The 12,491-nt window shown below is 39.9% G+C and overlaps 2 protein-coding genes across 5 annotated transcripts; one reads left to right on the top strand and one right to left on the bottom strand.

The window, feature by feature from the left end:
- The first annotated feature begins 1,140 nt into the window (after positions 1 to 1,140).
- csf1b (colony stimulating factor 1b (macrophage)) lies at positions 1,141 to 7,640 on the top strand. 3 transcript variants are annotated; one of them, XM_008296818.1, is made up of 9 exons: positions 1,141 to 1,376; positions 2,905 to 3,018; positions 3,098 to 3,160; positions 3,270 to 3,440; positions 3,537 to 3,738; positions 3,838 to 3,974; positions 6,777 to 6,820; positions 6,912 to 6,949; positions 7,110 to 7,640. In XM_008296818.1, exons 1-8 carry the CDS (start codon positions 1,335 to 1,337, stop codon positions 6,946 to 6,948), a joined length of 810 nt encoding a protein of 269 aa, XP_008295040.1. In that variant the 5' UTR covers positions 1,141 to 1,334; the 3' UTR covers position 6,949; positions 7,110 to 7,640. The 3 variants fall into 3 exon arrangements, with proteins under 3 accessions (XP_008295040.1, XP_008295039.1, XP_008295038.1); XM_008296817.1 differs by having other exon boundaries at positions 2,899 to 3,018; positions 6,915 to 6,949; XM_008296816.1 differs by having other exon boundaries at positions 2,899 to 3,018.
- A 1,174-nt stretch (positions 7,641 to 8,814) lies between these two features.
- On the bottom strand, positions 8,815 to 12,175 carry LOC103368432 (fibromodulin). Of its 2 annotated transcripts, XM_008296815.1 has the most exons (3): positions 12,107 to 12,175; positions 11,031 to 11,927; positions 8,815 to 9,882 (listed from the first exon to the last, which is right to left on the bottom strand). In XM_008296815.1, the coding sequence occupies exons 2-3, from the start codon at positions 11,917 to 11,919 to the stop codon at positions 9,731 to 9,733; spliced, it is 1,041 nt and encodes a 346-aa protein (XP_008295037.1). In that variant the 5' UTR covers positions 11,920 to 11,927; positions 12,107 to 12,175; the 3' UTR covers positions 8,815 to 9,730. The 2 variants fall into 2 exon arrangements, with proteins under 2 accessions (XP_008295037.1, XP_008295035.1); XM_008296813.1 differs by lacking the exon at positions 12,107 to 12,175 and having other exon boundaries at positions 11,031 to 11,988.
- Between the last annotated feature and the right edge of the window lie 316 nt (positions 12,176 to 12,491).

Genomic DNA, 12,491 nt, shown 5'->3' with positions numbered 1-12,491 from the left:
CCTTTGACAGTTTACATTCATCAATAACAATACCACGTCACCGCAAAACCTTTTCTCAACATTTCTCACAGCAGATACTATAGCTCTGCTGACATAAAGGAGACAGCTGTGGTGAGGTGTGGATATGAATAAGACCAGTTTAGATTAAACACCTTTTTAACTCCAATTAAAAAATTATAGTTAAAAAAAAAGATAAAATAAAATTTTGAAGGCTTCAGTGAAGCAGGAATACTTTATTATTTCACCTTTTCGGTTGTTTGTTTCAGACAAAGGCTGAAGTACAGATTGCATTCAGTTGAGTTCAGTATATTTGGTAAAAGTGAATTAGTACAAGAAGGTTTTATATATAAAATATATTTTTTTTAATAACTAAAATATTCACTCTTTTGAATTCTGTTGTTTTTTTCATAATGCAGAAAGCAAATACAATTTGCTCAGTGGTGTCATGTAATCCACAGTAATGCAACATCTTTGATATGTTGATATGTTCAGCATGTAAAAGGTTGATTTAACTAGATTAACAAATGACTAAAGTTTACCTCTGTCACACAAAAAGTTAAGCATACCTGAAAACTGTCCAATCATGCACTTCATTGCATTCCACCATTGAAGTCTTAAAACAAATCTTGGATATTTTACACTTCTTTAGCAACAAGAGACTTAGACACAGGATTAGATTGTGAAGGAATGTGCGATGTGTTGAAAGTCTTCCTGTGTTAATAATTTCCAGGCCAGATGTTTTCTATTTCTATAGTTGAGTCTGTTGATCTGATATGACATGAATTCCCTATCAAAAATTGCTCATAAAACTGTTGGTGTGTATGTTCCCCTTGAGTGTTGAGAACCTGTTATTTTACATGCTCAGGTCTGCTCAGTTGGGTTCACTAAATCACAGCCATTAGTCTCCGGAGGAACACATAGGTGCAAGACCTTCATCAATCACAGCTGTTAGTGAAAGAGTTCATTTGTCAGCTAGAAGTTGCTTTCGAGCTCCAACAAAGATCTGCAATCCGCAACTGTCAATTTGCAATCTACCAAAGCAATTTGTTATTACACAGAGGCTGGGATGGTGCATCTTGTGAAACACAGAGAGGTGGGAGGTCTTTAAAAGGGCGTCTGTGAGCTGAAACAGTTAGTCTCATTTTGAACTCACTCTGCGGAGGAGGAGCACATCGGGCAATGCTTTGAAGAACAGCACCACATGACGAAGTGTCAAATTGACTTAAAAGCAAATTCCTTTCTCTGGAGTGGAAGTGGATATATGAACAGGATCTTTTTGCTTCAATGTGTGTGACAGAGGAGTCTGGTGTTTTCCATTGTCAAACACGTACCAGATGACCATCCTTGTGTCAACCCTGATTCAGAGCAAAGCTGAGGTAGGTGAGAACTTTTCTATGCGTGGGTTAAAAAAACAAAACAAAAAACCCCCAAATTCCACCACTAGCACACTGAGCAGTGCAGTGCAAGAAGGTAGCGAGCATGCTTCTGCTAGTCTGTATAAAGTTTGTGATTGTGATTGTGAAGTTTTCTGACCTACATAGATATTATAGACAGCATGGAGAAAACTTATCATGTGATAGGTGACATTTGCATCATGTGCTACTGCTTTTACCACATACCGTTCACATCAATAGTTTTATTAAATTACAATAATTTGATTATGCATCATCATCAGCCTTGGAGTGGATTCTAGATAAAAGTCCGGCATGATGTTCTTTCATCTCACTTGTGGCATGTTGCCTTCGTTTGAGAACCATACTTTGAATTTCTCTGTTTCAAATTACTCAGCTTATTGTTTTCCGAATACTTCAAACCCTAAAACTTGAACAGCGTGGGACTCTTTCTGTTTCCTCTGGGCTCCAGAATCAAGTTGTCTGAAACTGCATGAAGTTCACGTCATATTAGTCACAAAGCTAAACCAAAGTTACATAGCACAGCTCAGCTTTACATAAGAAACAGACAACAAATGCTTCTTTTGTCTTTTGTCTTTTGTCATTGTTTTTTGTGTCCTAATACATCTCAGAAGTCAACATGGGGAACAAACAAAAAAAAAACATGTTATTTTGTGCCTTTTCTGTGTTTCTCTTCCATCTGTCTTCACTGCTTATTGCAAACCAGCATTGACTTCGCTTTCCTTCACGTGCAGACAATTCTCCTGCAGTGTGAAGAACATATGCTTGTCACCATGTTTTAGTCCTGATTATGGAGATTAAGTACATCTGGAGCCCATTTAACTGTTAGGGTTGCCAAAAGGTGCTTGGTAGCAGGCATCATCAGCTGCAGGACGAGTGTGTGCATGTTGTGCATGTTCCTGCTCAGATTTGCATGGTAGAGGGCAGTGTTTGGCCATAAATGGAGCACCATACCGCAAGAAGTTCCTCTGAGGTCACATTTGGTTAAACCTTGATCCTCACACATATTATCCCAAATTAAACCTGAGACTCGATACCATGTCAAGAACATACTTAAGCAGTAGAGCTTTTCACTTAAACTAAACCGTTTTTCTCATTGGAGATTTTGGATGGAAATGCGAGAGCTGATCAAATTCCTATTGTTAAAGTGTTATTGCGCAATTATGTGGAAATTAAATTTAGGTTGGCTTTGAACTTGTTTTGTCTTGTAAAATAATTTATAGGAAAGCTCTTTTATTGAAGAAAAGACTGTCACGATTTGGGAGAGATCCCTGAATCAGGAAGGGAGTGCGCTTATTTTTGAAATTTTAAGATCAAGATACCACATTAACACATAATTCAGCCTGTGTTGGTTTTTGAGTATATTTTACTGTTTTAGCACGAATGATACGCTCAAGCACTGAGAAATGTTTGAGTCAAGTAGCAGTACCTCTAATGTGTTGGTGCACTTTTGGGTTGGCTTGATGATAATGTACAGTTGTGTCAGTTGCAGGTAAAGTGTCTGTGTGTGCTTATGTTCCTGAGCTTTCCTCTGACTATGGCTGAGGTCCCTGGTCCATGCAGACACTCCATCACTAGGGAGCACCTGCTGACAGTCAGGCATCTGGTAGGTGTTGAAACTACCATTCGATCAATTGCGCTGCACAGCCTGGGCTGAAATCCTGCTGTTGTTGTTGTCTCTGCAGATGGATAACCAGTTGAGGAGTGGTTGTTCAATAACGTACACATTCATAGAACAAAGAAGTTTGGTAAGGTAACATTAGTTTTATTGGACCATTCAAAAACCTTGGAGTCAGACATTCCATTAATTGTATCGTGTGTTTCATGTTTATTGCCTTGTACTGGGATTTCCCACAGAGCAAATGTTGCTTTGTAAAAGCTGCTTTACCCTGGATCTTGGAGCTCCTTACCACCCACTTCAAATACAACCGGGGTTCAGTCAATGACGGCTATGTTCAGTCCTTGAGGGCGCTCATCCTCAACATCTATTCTCAGAAATGTGTCCCTCAGATAAATGAAGAAGTTGAGGTGAGTATGTGACTAAAGGATGGAATTTTAAACAACGTCAAAGCAGAATCTGAAACATGATAAGTCTGAAAATATGTTTTTTGACATCTGCTGCAGGATAAGCCAGAAAGTTTTGAGATGCTCTACAGAGGGTCTCCTTCAGATGCACTACAGAAGGTTTCGGAGGTGTTGTCCGTTTACTGGGAGCTGGTGACAACGAGAGACGCACCAGTCGACTGGAGATGCCAAAACGAATACACAGAAACCTTTAGCTCTACTGTAGAGCTATCCACAGAGCCATTCACACAATATTTTACAGGTGGGAATCTCAAAAATTCTCAGAAAAAAGCATTTTTATTGTGAACGAGTATATGCCCAGAAAACATTGAGCTCACAGGTTATCTCTCCTTTTCTACAGATAGTTATGATAGGAACTCAGCAAAGGTCTCTCAGAGAAGACCAGTCAGAGACCTGTATAAGCTCGGCTTCATAGTCACATCCATCTGCGGAGGACTGCTGTTCATACTTACTCTCTACTGTCTCATCACACACAAGGTAACAGCACTTCTATTTAGTCAATTCCAACATCACGTGTCCTATTAAAGCGTTGCCTTTGCACTCCAGCCATATTGCAATAAAGTGTGCCTTGGCAGTCTGGCTGCGTGCTCTTGCAGAAGGACTAGCCCTCCCTCACTGGCAAATACAGAGCATAACAAAACAAGGTGGAGCTTGGCCTCACTGGCATATGCAGAAGTGTTATTTTGGGGCAGCACATGCACAAACATCTGCAAATGAAAATTAACTTTTTTTTGGTTTGAGGCCGTTTGGCGCCATCAGCCATATTTGAGATGATACATTGTATGATTCAGAGCAGCGGTTTTCAACTGACTGAGGCTCACAACCCACATCTTGCCTTTTTTAATGAAGCACAAAGCATGACTTGAACATGCTTTGGGATTTAAACATCTTTTATAGCTTTTTCAAAACAGATACTGCCGCAGCGGCCCTTAATACCCTCTTAAAAGCACAAAACAGAAAAGGTGTATGAAAGAGATTAACAGTAACAGCTGCTGGAGCTTGTTCCTGGTAAAAACATCCATTCTCTAGAGAGCAGTGCTGATAGGTCTGCTCACAGCACAACATGTGATGAAAAGTGGAAGGGGAAAAAAAGGAGAAATCGAAGATTCTAAAATTACAGTCTGGCTGTAATGCTGTTTTATTATGTCTTTATATTTTTAATGTGTGTTTTTTGTGGGTAGGTCAAACATAGTCACACTGAACTCAGTGAGTCCAAAACTCTTGGATTATAGTAGTGAAAGGCATGTGGGACTGTGTTTTTTTTTTTTAGTTAAACTACATTTAGTTGAAACATATGGAGAAATAGAGATACATATTTAGGAGAACTGGGCTGTTGCAGCAGGGCCTTTGTTTGCCTGAAAGCAAAAAAACACGCACATGAGACACAGAAAGTCATGAGGTGACGGTGCTAAATCTGGTGTCAGAACACCACAATGTGAATAGACAACTGAAAGGCATGGTATAATGAATGAAGGAATCACAAGGAGGGACAGAGGATAGATGTTTCGTTTTCACACGACACCATGACTTACATCAGTACACAGTCACATTATCACTCCACACAAGTCCTGGGAAAATTGGCAAACGAATGCTTTCGTTTGAGTAGCCCTGTGGAGTTCATATGGGACCTCTTTCAGTGCAGTCATTTTGTTAGGGCTTGTTTTTCTTTCACTCACTTTTGTAAATAACTGAAAATTAGGCTTTGGAGAGATTTCGTTGGATTCTTATTGTTTTTGGACACCATTAATCACGTCAAACCCTCAAGCTGTTTCATTTAAATGAGAAAAGCAGATAGATACCTTCTTTCCCTGTCATGATTTGGTTGTCTTGTTCAGAGTGCAGTCTGACTGATGCACAGGGACCACACAGTTTGAGAGAACACACTGATTTATCTTCCAGGAAGCATTAGTTGTTCATGGATTGCGTGCATGCAGTGACGTAATGCAGCCAGGAGAGTCGAGGGGAAGCTGCACAGTTGGCAGTCAGTGTGTTGGCATTGAATATCATTGGTAATCATTCTGGATGAGTTAGACAGTTTTTGACTCGTAGAATGACATTGTAATGATCAAGCCATGCTTGCTCCTGCATATTTTATCGATGACCAGTCGTTTTCCTGCGCTGCCTGCTTTTTTCTACCATACGTGGATATATGATGCCACCACACCAGCTGCCCCTGAATGTCTGAATTCTCTAAAAATGTGATCAACGTCACTGTGTGCTCATTGAGAACTACAGGAAGATATATGGTCTCACATTGCTGTATGACGAAACAAAGAGACAACAGAGACGGAAAGAGAGACAACAAAATTCAGTCAGCCACTGTTTTCACTGTGAATCCTGGATTTGCTAATAAAATTAACTGCGATGCCAGAATAAACTAGATTTGAAGGCATTCGTACATACATGCTCATTTACGGCAGCAGAACAAGCAGTGTATTGCATTGGTTTGTTACATTTTCAAGGTAATTGTGCAAGAAGGATTCCTGGAAAAGTCAAACAAGGTAGTTAGTTTATATAAAATCAGGGCCCCATGGGAAAGCAGATGGTGAAATCTTTTATAAAATTGTGTCATACATTTTAACAAGTTGAGCCCTATAAGGACTTAACTTTGCTATAAATGTGAACGCCCTTGCCAATTTTATTTTTTTTCTGAAATACAGCAGTGCTCAAGTCTATAACAGTGTGATGACAATGACAGGAGGCAAATGTGCTGCTCTTTTTAGTGACCGAATTACCAGTCTTTCAAAAAAAGATCTCCTATCACCTTTAGTGACGCACGGTTTCCCGGCAGTTGGTCAAAACCCACGGAAAATATGCTTGACTTGAAAAGACTGGAATTTTCTCTAAGATGATTTGTGAACCACCTTGGGCCACCACCAAGCACTCCTCGCTTTGGTTTGTCTACAGGGGCAGGACGAGATGATGTGAATATTGCATTCACCGAGGTTTTAAAACGGTTGTGTGCTCACAAATCATCTTTTGACTAAAACAATCACCCACATAACGGCTGTAGAGAGTTTACTCTGGCAGGATGCAACACTGATAATAATGAAAGTTTTCACAGCGTAGAGGAAAAATATTGATTCCTCCACAGAAGCCTTTCGCAGCGCTATATTTCATCGTAAATCCTTTTGTGTGTGTCTACGCTGATGAATTACAGCTTTTTTCAAGTGATTTAGTTGCTTACAAAAATTGGAAAATGCTGCTTCTGTGTCTCTTTTACCTTAGATGTTTAACACGTGTTTGAATTTCACTAAATGTTTTCTTCTGTCAAAACAGAAAACTCACAGCCGTAATGGATCGAGAATACACACAAACTCGAGGTAACAAATGGAATATTTAAACTAAAAGCGATATGTTTCTCCGTGTTCGTTGAAGTATTGCTAATACATACTTCTGTCATCTGGGTTCAAGCAGAGATCTGCAGGAAACAGAGATGGAGCAACAGTAAAGTGAGTATCCTCACCTATATCAAAGGACTATGGACAGGCAAACATCTGGAGCTGGCACAGATTAATCATTTAAAACAGATGTCAGTAAACAGTGACTGCAGTGCGCATGCAATACATATTTGAATTCTTTGTTTTTTTCCGTGTTGTTCTCTTTCCTCAGGCGGTGAGGACTTGGTCACTGCAGCAGCAGAGAGAGCACCTGTGAAGCTGTACATTTCATCCACCATGAACACGTTCTCATGTCAGTATTATATGTGTAATGTATCATGCTCACTTATTTCTACGAAGCTTTGCTTTAAGTGAGAACAAAGATGGACCTTATTTTAAATATGTTATGTATATTATGCGTTATCTATTGCAGATATCTTTTCAAGTTCACTAAAAAAAGGTTTATTTTTACATTACTTATATATATGTTGAATGATGTGTCTCCATTTGTTACCGCTCAGCCGACTGTTTGTAATGTTGTTTGCCAAACATTTTGACAAGTTATTTATTATCTTCACTCTATTCAATCAACAGTCTATCGATTGTCTGTTATCTATTCAAATTGATAATAAAAGTTAACCAACAATACCATACCCAAATTTATAATTCCATAATTCTCTCCAGCTGTCTAGCTACCAGTGCATGAACACAATAGAATCACATTTAAAAGCAGGTAATGAGGTCAATAAAGGTTTTACATCACTTTGTAGCCTACATCCTGTTTAATGAGTTAAAAAATACTTTTACATGTGTCTTCCAAAGAGTTCTGTAAACCATTTAGGTTCATTCTCAACCTACACTGCTGATCAATACAGTGTTTTCTTGCCAGTTTCTAAAGATTATGATGAGAGACTTTCACAGTATATTCAGTTTCACTGTAAAACATTACCTACAAAATGTACATAATATTATGGTCATTCTGAGCTGTTTTTACTGGCACACAGTCTGTAGGAACTGTGGAAATACTTTTTCATCAGTCGAAAACCAGAAATGTTGTTTCTGGCAGAGAGATGGAGAAAAGATTCAGTGAGATGCATTCTGGTCACTGGTGCAACTACAAAAGAAATGTATTCCCAGCACAGAGCAGAACACGGTTAGCTGGGAATAAAATGTTGCTCCAGTTTACCTACACGCATGACATTGAATTATCACTGCATGGTCATGGAAAATAACAAGAGAGCATTGTGAAAAAGGGCAATTCCAATGTTGTCATGACTTTCAGTCGTGTTTACTTAGTGACGGTCCAGTCAAATGTTTAATCATAAATTGCATAATGACTGTGCAAGAACTGGACAATTCCCAAGAAAGTAAAAAGTTTTTATGCGTGTCAAAGAGAAGCATGAGTGAATCCTGTGAAAAGAATCCCATATTTGATTGTGTGCATGTGTGCCGGCGTCTATACTGTTTTTGAAGAATCTGTGTAGGAAGCAGAGATTGGGGAGAAAAAAAACCACACAGCTCTACCTCACAGCCTCTGTGGAAGTGTGTGTGCAACTTGCAGTACAACATCATCTATAACAAACTTAATTTCACAGGCTACTGCTTATCACTGTGAAAACCACTGTTGCACTGGCATTATTCCATCGTTCATCCAAAGACGTTGCTTTATCACAAATAAGGAATGTATTCTCAATTCAATTATTGCCTTTCTGCAGAGGATTGAAGGCAGCTGTGCAAGATGAAAAGGAAAGCTGTCTTCAACAATAAATATGTAGGAGCTGCCAAAGAGTAGCTAGAATTATCTGTGTGTCTGTCTGTGTGTGTGTGTGTGTGTGTATGTTTAACTTCTAATTTAGGGAGAACAGAGCATGTTACTGTTGTTCCTAAAAATGTATCAGTGTCAACAGTTATGACGACAAATAACAGACTGGAAACTGTTTGTGTTCCGAGATGTATTAATAGGTCAAGATTCCAAGAAAAAAAATAATCACTTGAAACAATTGTACAATTCATAGCCCTCCAGAAAAATGGATACACACTAAGTAGTGTCAATCCTTACAATAGTTTATTGTCTGAATGTGGTAAACAACCACTTCTCTGTGAGATACAGTGACATACAGGCTGGCTCAGAAATTACACCCCAGTGAGAGAAATTCTTACAAGTGACTATGAAGACTGTGAATTAAACAATCAGAAAACAGCTATTCAATCATAACTTTGAAAATTTAGGAATCTCCTCTGAAGAGAAACAGATGTTTCATCAGTTACAAAAACACTTCCCTGTGGTGTTTCAAATGTTACTAAAAAAAAATATTCACTGGACTGAAAAACAAGTACAATCAAACTAGAAATACATTATTCAGTGTCCATTACTGATTATATGCTAAAAGATGACTTTTCTAAAAGAGTTTTAATGAGTATTATTGTGGTTCAGCTTGTTGTTTTATCACCTTGTGCCACACGGTGGAGGCAAAGATGCAAACTGATTCTCACACAGATTATTGGCAGTTTTATACAGATAATGCTACAATCAGAACTAAAGTTCATTAGCTACAACTTATATATAAATGTGTGTGTGTGTGTGTGTGTGTGTGTGTGTGTGTGTGTGTGTGTGTGTAAGAGCCATATCTCGTCGCTCTCTGTCATCTGGTTCACATTATTTCCCGTTGATTAATACAGTAACTGTTTAATTACTAATAATAATAATAAAAGTTCAACAAAACACTGTCTCAACTATGTTTCAATAGAAAGGACAGTGAACAACATAAGAAAAAATGTAATGATGTATGATAAAAAAAAAAAAAAGTTTGCTAGTAAAGAAAGTATTAAATGTTGGTGAGCGACATCAGGAAGCTACACATCTATAAAGGCAACACGCCGCAAACAGTAGGCAGCTTCAGCAGGAATGTCTTTGGCACTGATCTGATTGGCATCCAGCCGCAGCATTTTCAGCTTGGAGAAGTTTGTCATGTCAACAGTGCTGCAGAAGCTGCTCAGGGAGAACTCTGAAAGAGGAGAGGAATATAAAAACAAGGTCACATTTTCTCTATCATCTTGTGAGACATACGAAGCAAGTACTTACGTCACAAGTGCTTTCAACGGTCACAAAAATGCACACATACAGTCCTTCTGGAAAGTACGTCAGTGCTAAAAATGCCAGATGTGGATCTCACACTGTTATATTACTGCTAAACTAGAAGCCATTTAGTTACATGTCTGAAAAAAAAAACATTTTGTTTGAGTAAAGTCAGTCATGACAAGTTTTCTGGACTTTTCAGTGGCTCTAAATTGTACATTTTTTACTGTGTTCTTTTTACTGGAAGTAGCATTTTATAAAGTATGTGCTATTTGAGGCAGTGTTTCTAAAAAAAAACTCCTGCTGCAGAGGAAGGGCACAATTTCAAAAAAACGGATATATAGTTTAAAAACTTCTGCTGTCATCTAGTGGTTGAAAAATTCTCTTGACTGCATGCACAGCTCCCACTCTAAAAGTGAGGCACGACATTTACGTCACCGTTGGGCACGGTCAATACGTAACTCCAGAAACTATATTAAAGTTTACGGAGGTTGACATCACCAATGTGATTGCAAGCCGGATGCCTGAATTTCCAGATGCAGTTAAATGGTTCTGTGAAAGCAAGGCAGCTGCAAACAATAAAGATGAGCAGGTACATGTCTCAACTTCACTGTAGTTGTAAATCACAGAAAACAACTGGAGTGGATGAAATCAGAGGATGAGCATGTTGAGCTAAGGTAAGTGCGACAACATGAAAGGAGCGTGAAACAGAAAACTGAGCCCCGTGTTTCCGCTAGATTTGAAAAAGTGGCTGTGTGTGTGTGTGTGTGTGTGTGTGTGTGTGTGTGTGTCCCACTGAGTAAAACAACCCAATCAATAAAGCTACCTTTAATTCTGATTCAGGACTTTGGTTCTATTTTGGAGATCATCACATTGGAAATAACTGCATTTAAAAGTAAACTATCAAATGAATGACCGTAAACATTTAACGCTTTAGCAGTTTAAAAGAATCATTATTACAATTTTTGTCTGCAAAAAATAAAGCAAAAAAAGTGTTCACAGTCACATTTTCATCTTTTATTAGTGAACTACGAAAACAATGTACGATGAGTTAACATACTAGATAAGCGTTCATACCTTTGATCTTATTGGCTTGCAAGTAAAGGTTCTCCAGGTTCCTGCTAACCACAGGGATCCTCTCCAGTTTGTTGAAGGACAGGTCAAGCTCAACCAGTGTGCTGATGTTGAAGACACTGGACGGAAGGCCTTTATCAGTCAGCTTATTATGAGCCAAGCGGAAAAACTGCAGTTTGGGATGCACCGAGAGAAAGCCTGACGGCACACTCGCTATGCTGTTAAACTCCAGGTAGAGCTGATGCACCCTCTCAGGCAGGTTGTCGGGAACTTTTTGCAGCTTGTTTTTTCTCATATCCAGCATGGTCAGCGACTTGAGTCCCTTGAACACACCCCCAACGTCCTCTAGGTCATTCGCCTGGAGATGAAGGCTAGTGAGGTTGGTCATCCCCTCGAATGAGCTGGAGAGGATTTTCGAGATCTTGTTGTGACCAAGTCGCAGGTCTGTGATGCCTTTGGGCAAGTTAGGAGGCACGCGGGTGAGCTCGTTGTGGTCCAAGAAGAGTCGATCCAGGTTCTTGAGCTTGCTGAAGACGTTCTTGCCGATCTTGTCTGAGTTGAGCTGATTGTGAAACAAAACCACCCAGACCAAGTTGGTGGCGTTGTCGAACACCCCGTCCTGGATGCCCGTGAGCTGGTTCCGCTGCAAGTAGACGTACTTTATGTGTGAGGGGACGTAAGGAACGTGCTGAAGGTTGCGGCTGTGGCAGTACATAGCTGTAGGGTAGGCAGGGGGGCAGTCGCACTCCAGGGGGCAATCCACGCTGTCAGCCTGCCAGCCAGCATGCCGGCGTCGCCCTCGCAGATGGGACAGCCACTGGAATTGACTGTAACGCTGTCCGATGCTCAGCTCCACTATTCCCATTAAGAGGAGTAGCACTGCTGTCTGCATTATCACTGCTGGAAAACCCAGAGGGGGGGGAAAAAAAATGGGTGGAAATGGTGTCATTTAAAGCTGCTGTGAAGTCAAATTTAGCATATTACCTAATCACATAACCACAGATACCCCATGTGGAGTAAGACAGCTCTCCTTCTCTCCGCTCCACTTGTGAAATGTACAGTAGGTACAGTATACCTACCAGTTGGTGGATCTGAGACGATGCCTGCTCCCTCACGTTCACGTTGCCTGTGTCTTTCAGCGACTGAGAGGAAAATGTTGTTGGTATAGAGTAAATATCCCTCTTCTCTCTGCAGCTGTAGCCCCGGCCACCAGGTCTCATTAACGCACATACATTTCTTTTTTTTTTTTTTCCACTGGCAAGTAAAACCACAACACAAATTGCAGCGTATCACCTCCAGCAATGTCAGTATCAATCCCATCTGTGAACCGGTATGGACATCTGCTTTTTTACAACCTTGTTTTCCCTTTTTGTGACATGCCTTATCATTAGTACAGCTACTCAAAGTCTGGCTTGCTATTTAGTGTCATGGGGAGAGGGGGGACCAATGGAAAAGGTGGGGGCT

This window comes from Stegastes partitus, unplaced genomic scaffold, assembly GCF_000690725.1.
Source record: "Stegastes partitus isolate 25-593 unplaced genomic scaffold, Stegastes_partitus-1.0.2 Scaffold1154, whole genome shotgun sequence".
Lineage (NCBI taxonomy): Eukaryota > Metazoa > Chordata > Actinopteri > Pomacentridae > Stegastes > Stegastes partitus.
Note: the sequence above shows the minus strand (reverse complement) of the source record. Positions and strands in the feature narration are given on the sequence as shown.

Excerpts from the sequence above, each read along its gene's own strand:
- LOC103368432 (XM_008296813.1), bottom strand. The coding sequence starts at position 11,976 with ATGACACCATTTCCACCCATTTTTTTTCCCCCCCCTCTGGGTTTTCCA. Across the intron at positions 9,883-11,030 it reads GCAAGCCAATAAGATCAAAG|AGTTCTCCCTGAGCAGCTTC; the intron begins GTATGAACGCTT and ends CTCCTCTTTCAG.
- csf1b (XM_008296816.1), top strand. The coding sequence starts at position 1,335 with ATGACCATCCTTGTGTCAACCCTGATTCAGAGCAAAGCTGAG. Across the intron at positions 3,019-3,097 it reads TGCTGACAGTCAGGCATCTG|ATGGATAACCAGTTGAGGAG; the intron begins GTAGGTGTTGAA and ends TTGTCTCTGCAG. Across the intron at positions 3,161-3,269 it reads TCATAGAACAAAGAAGTTTG|AGCAAATGTTGCTTTGTAAA; the intron begins GTAAGGTAACAT and ends GATTTCCCACAG.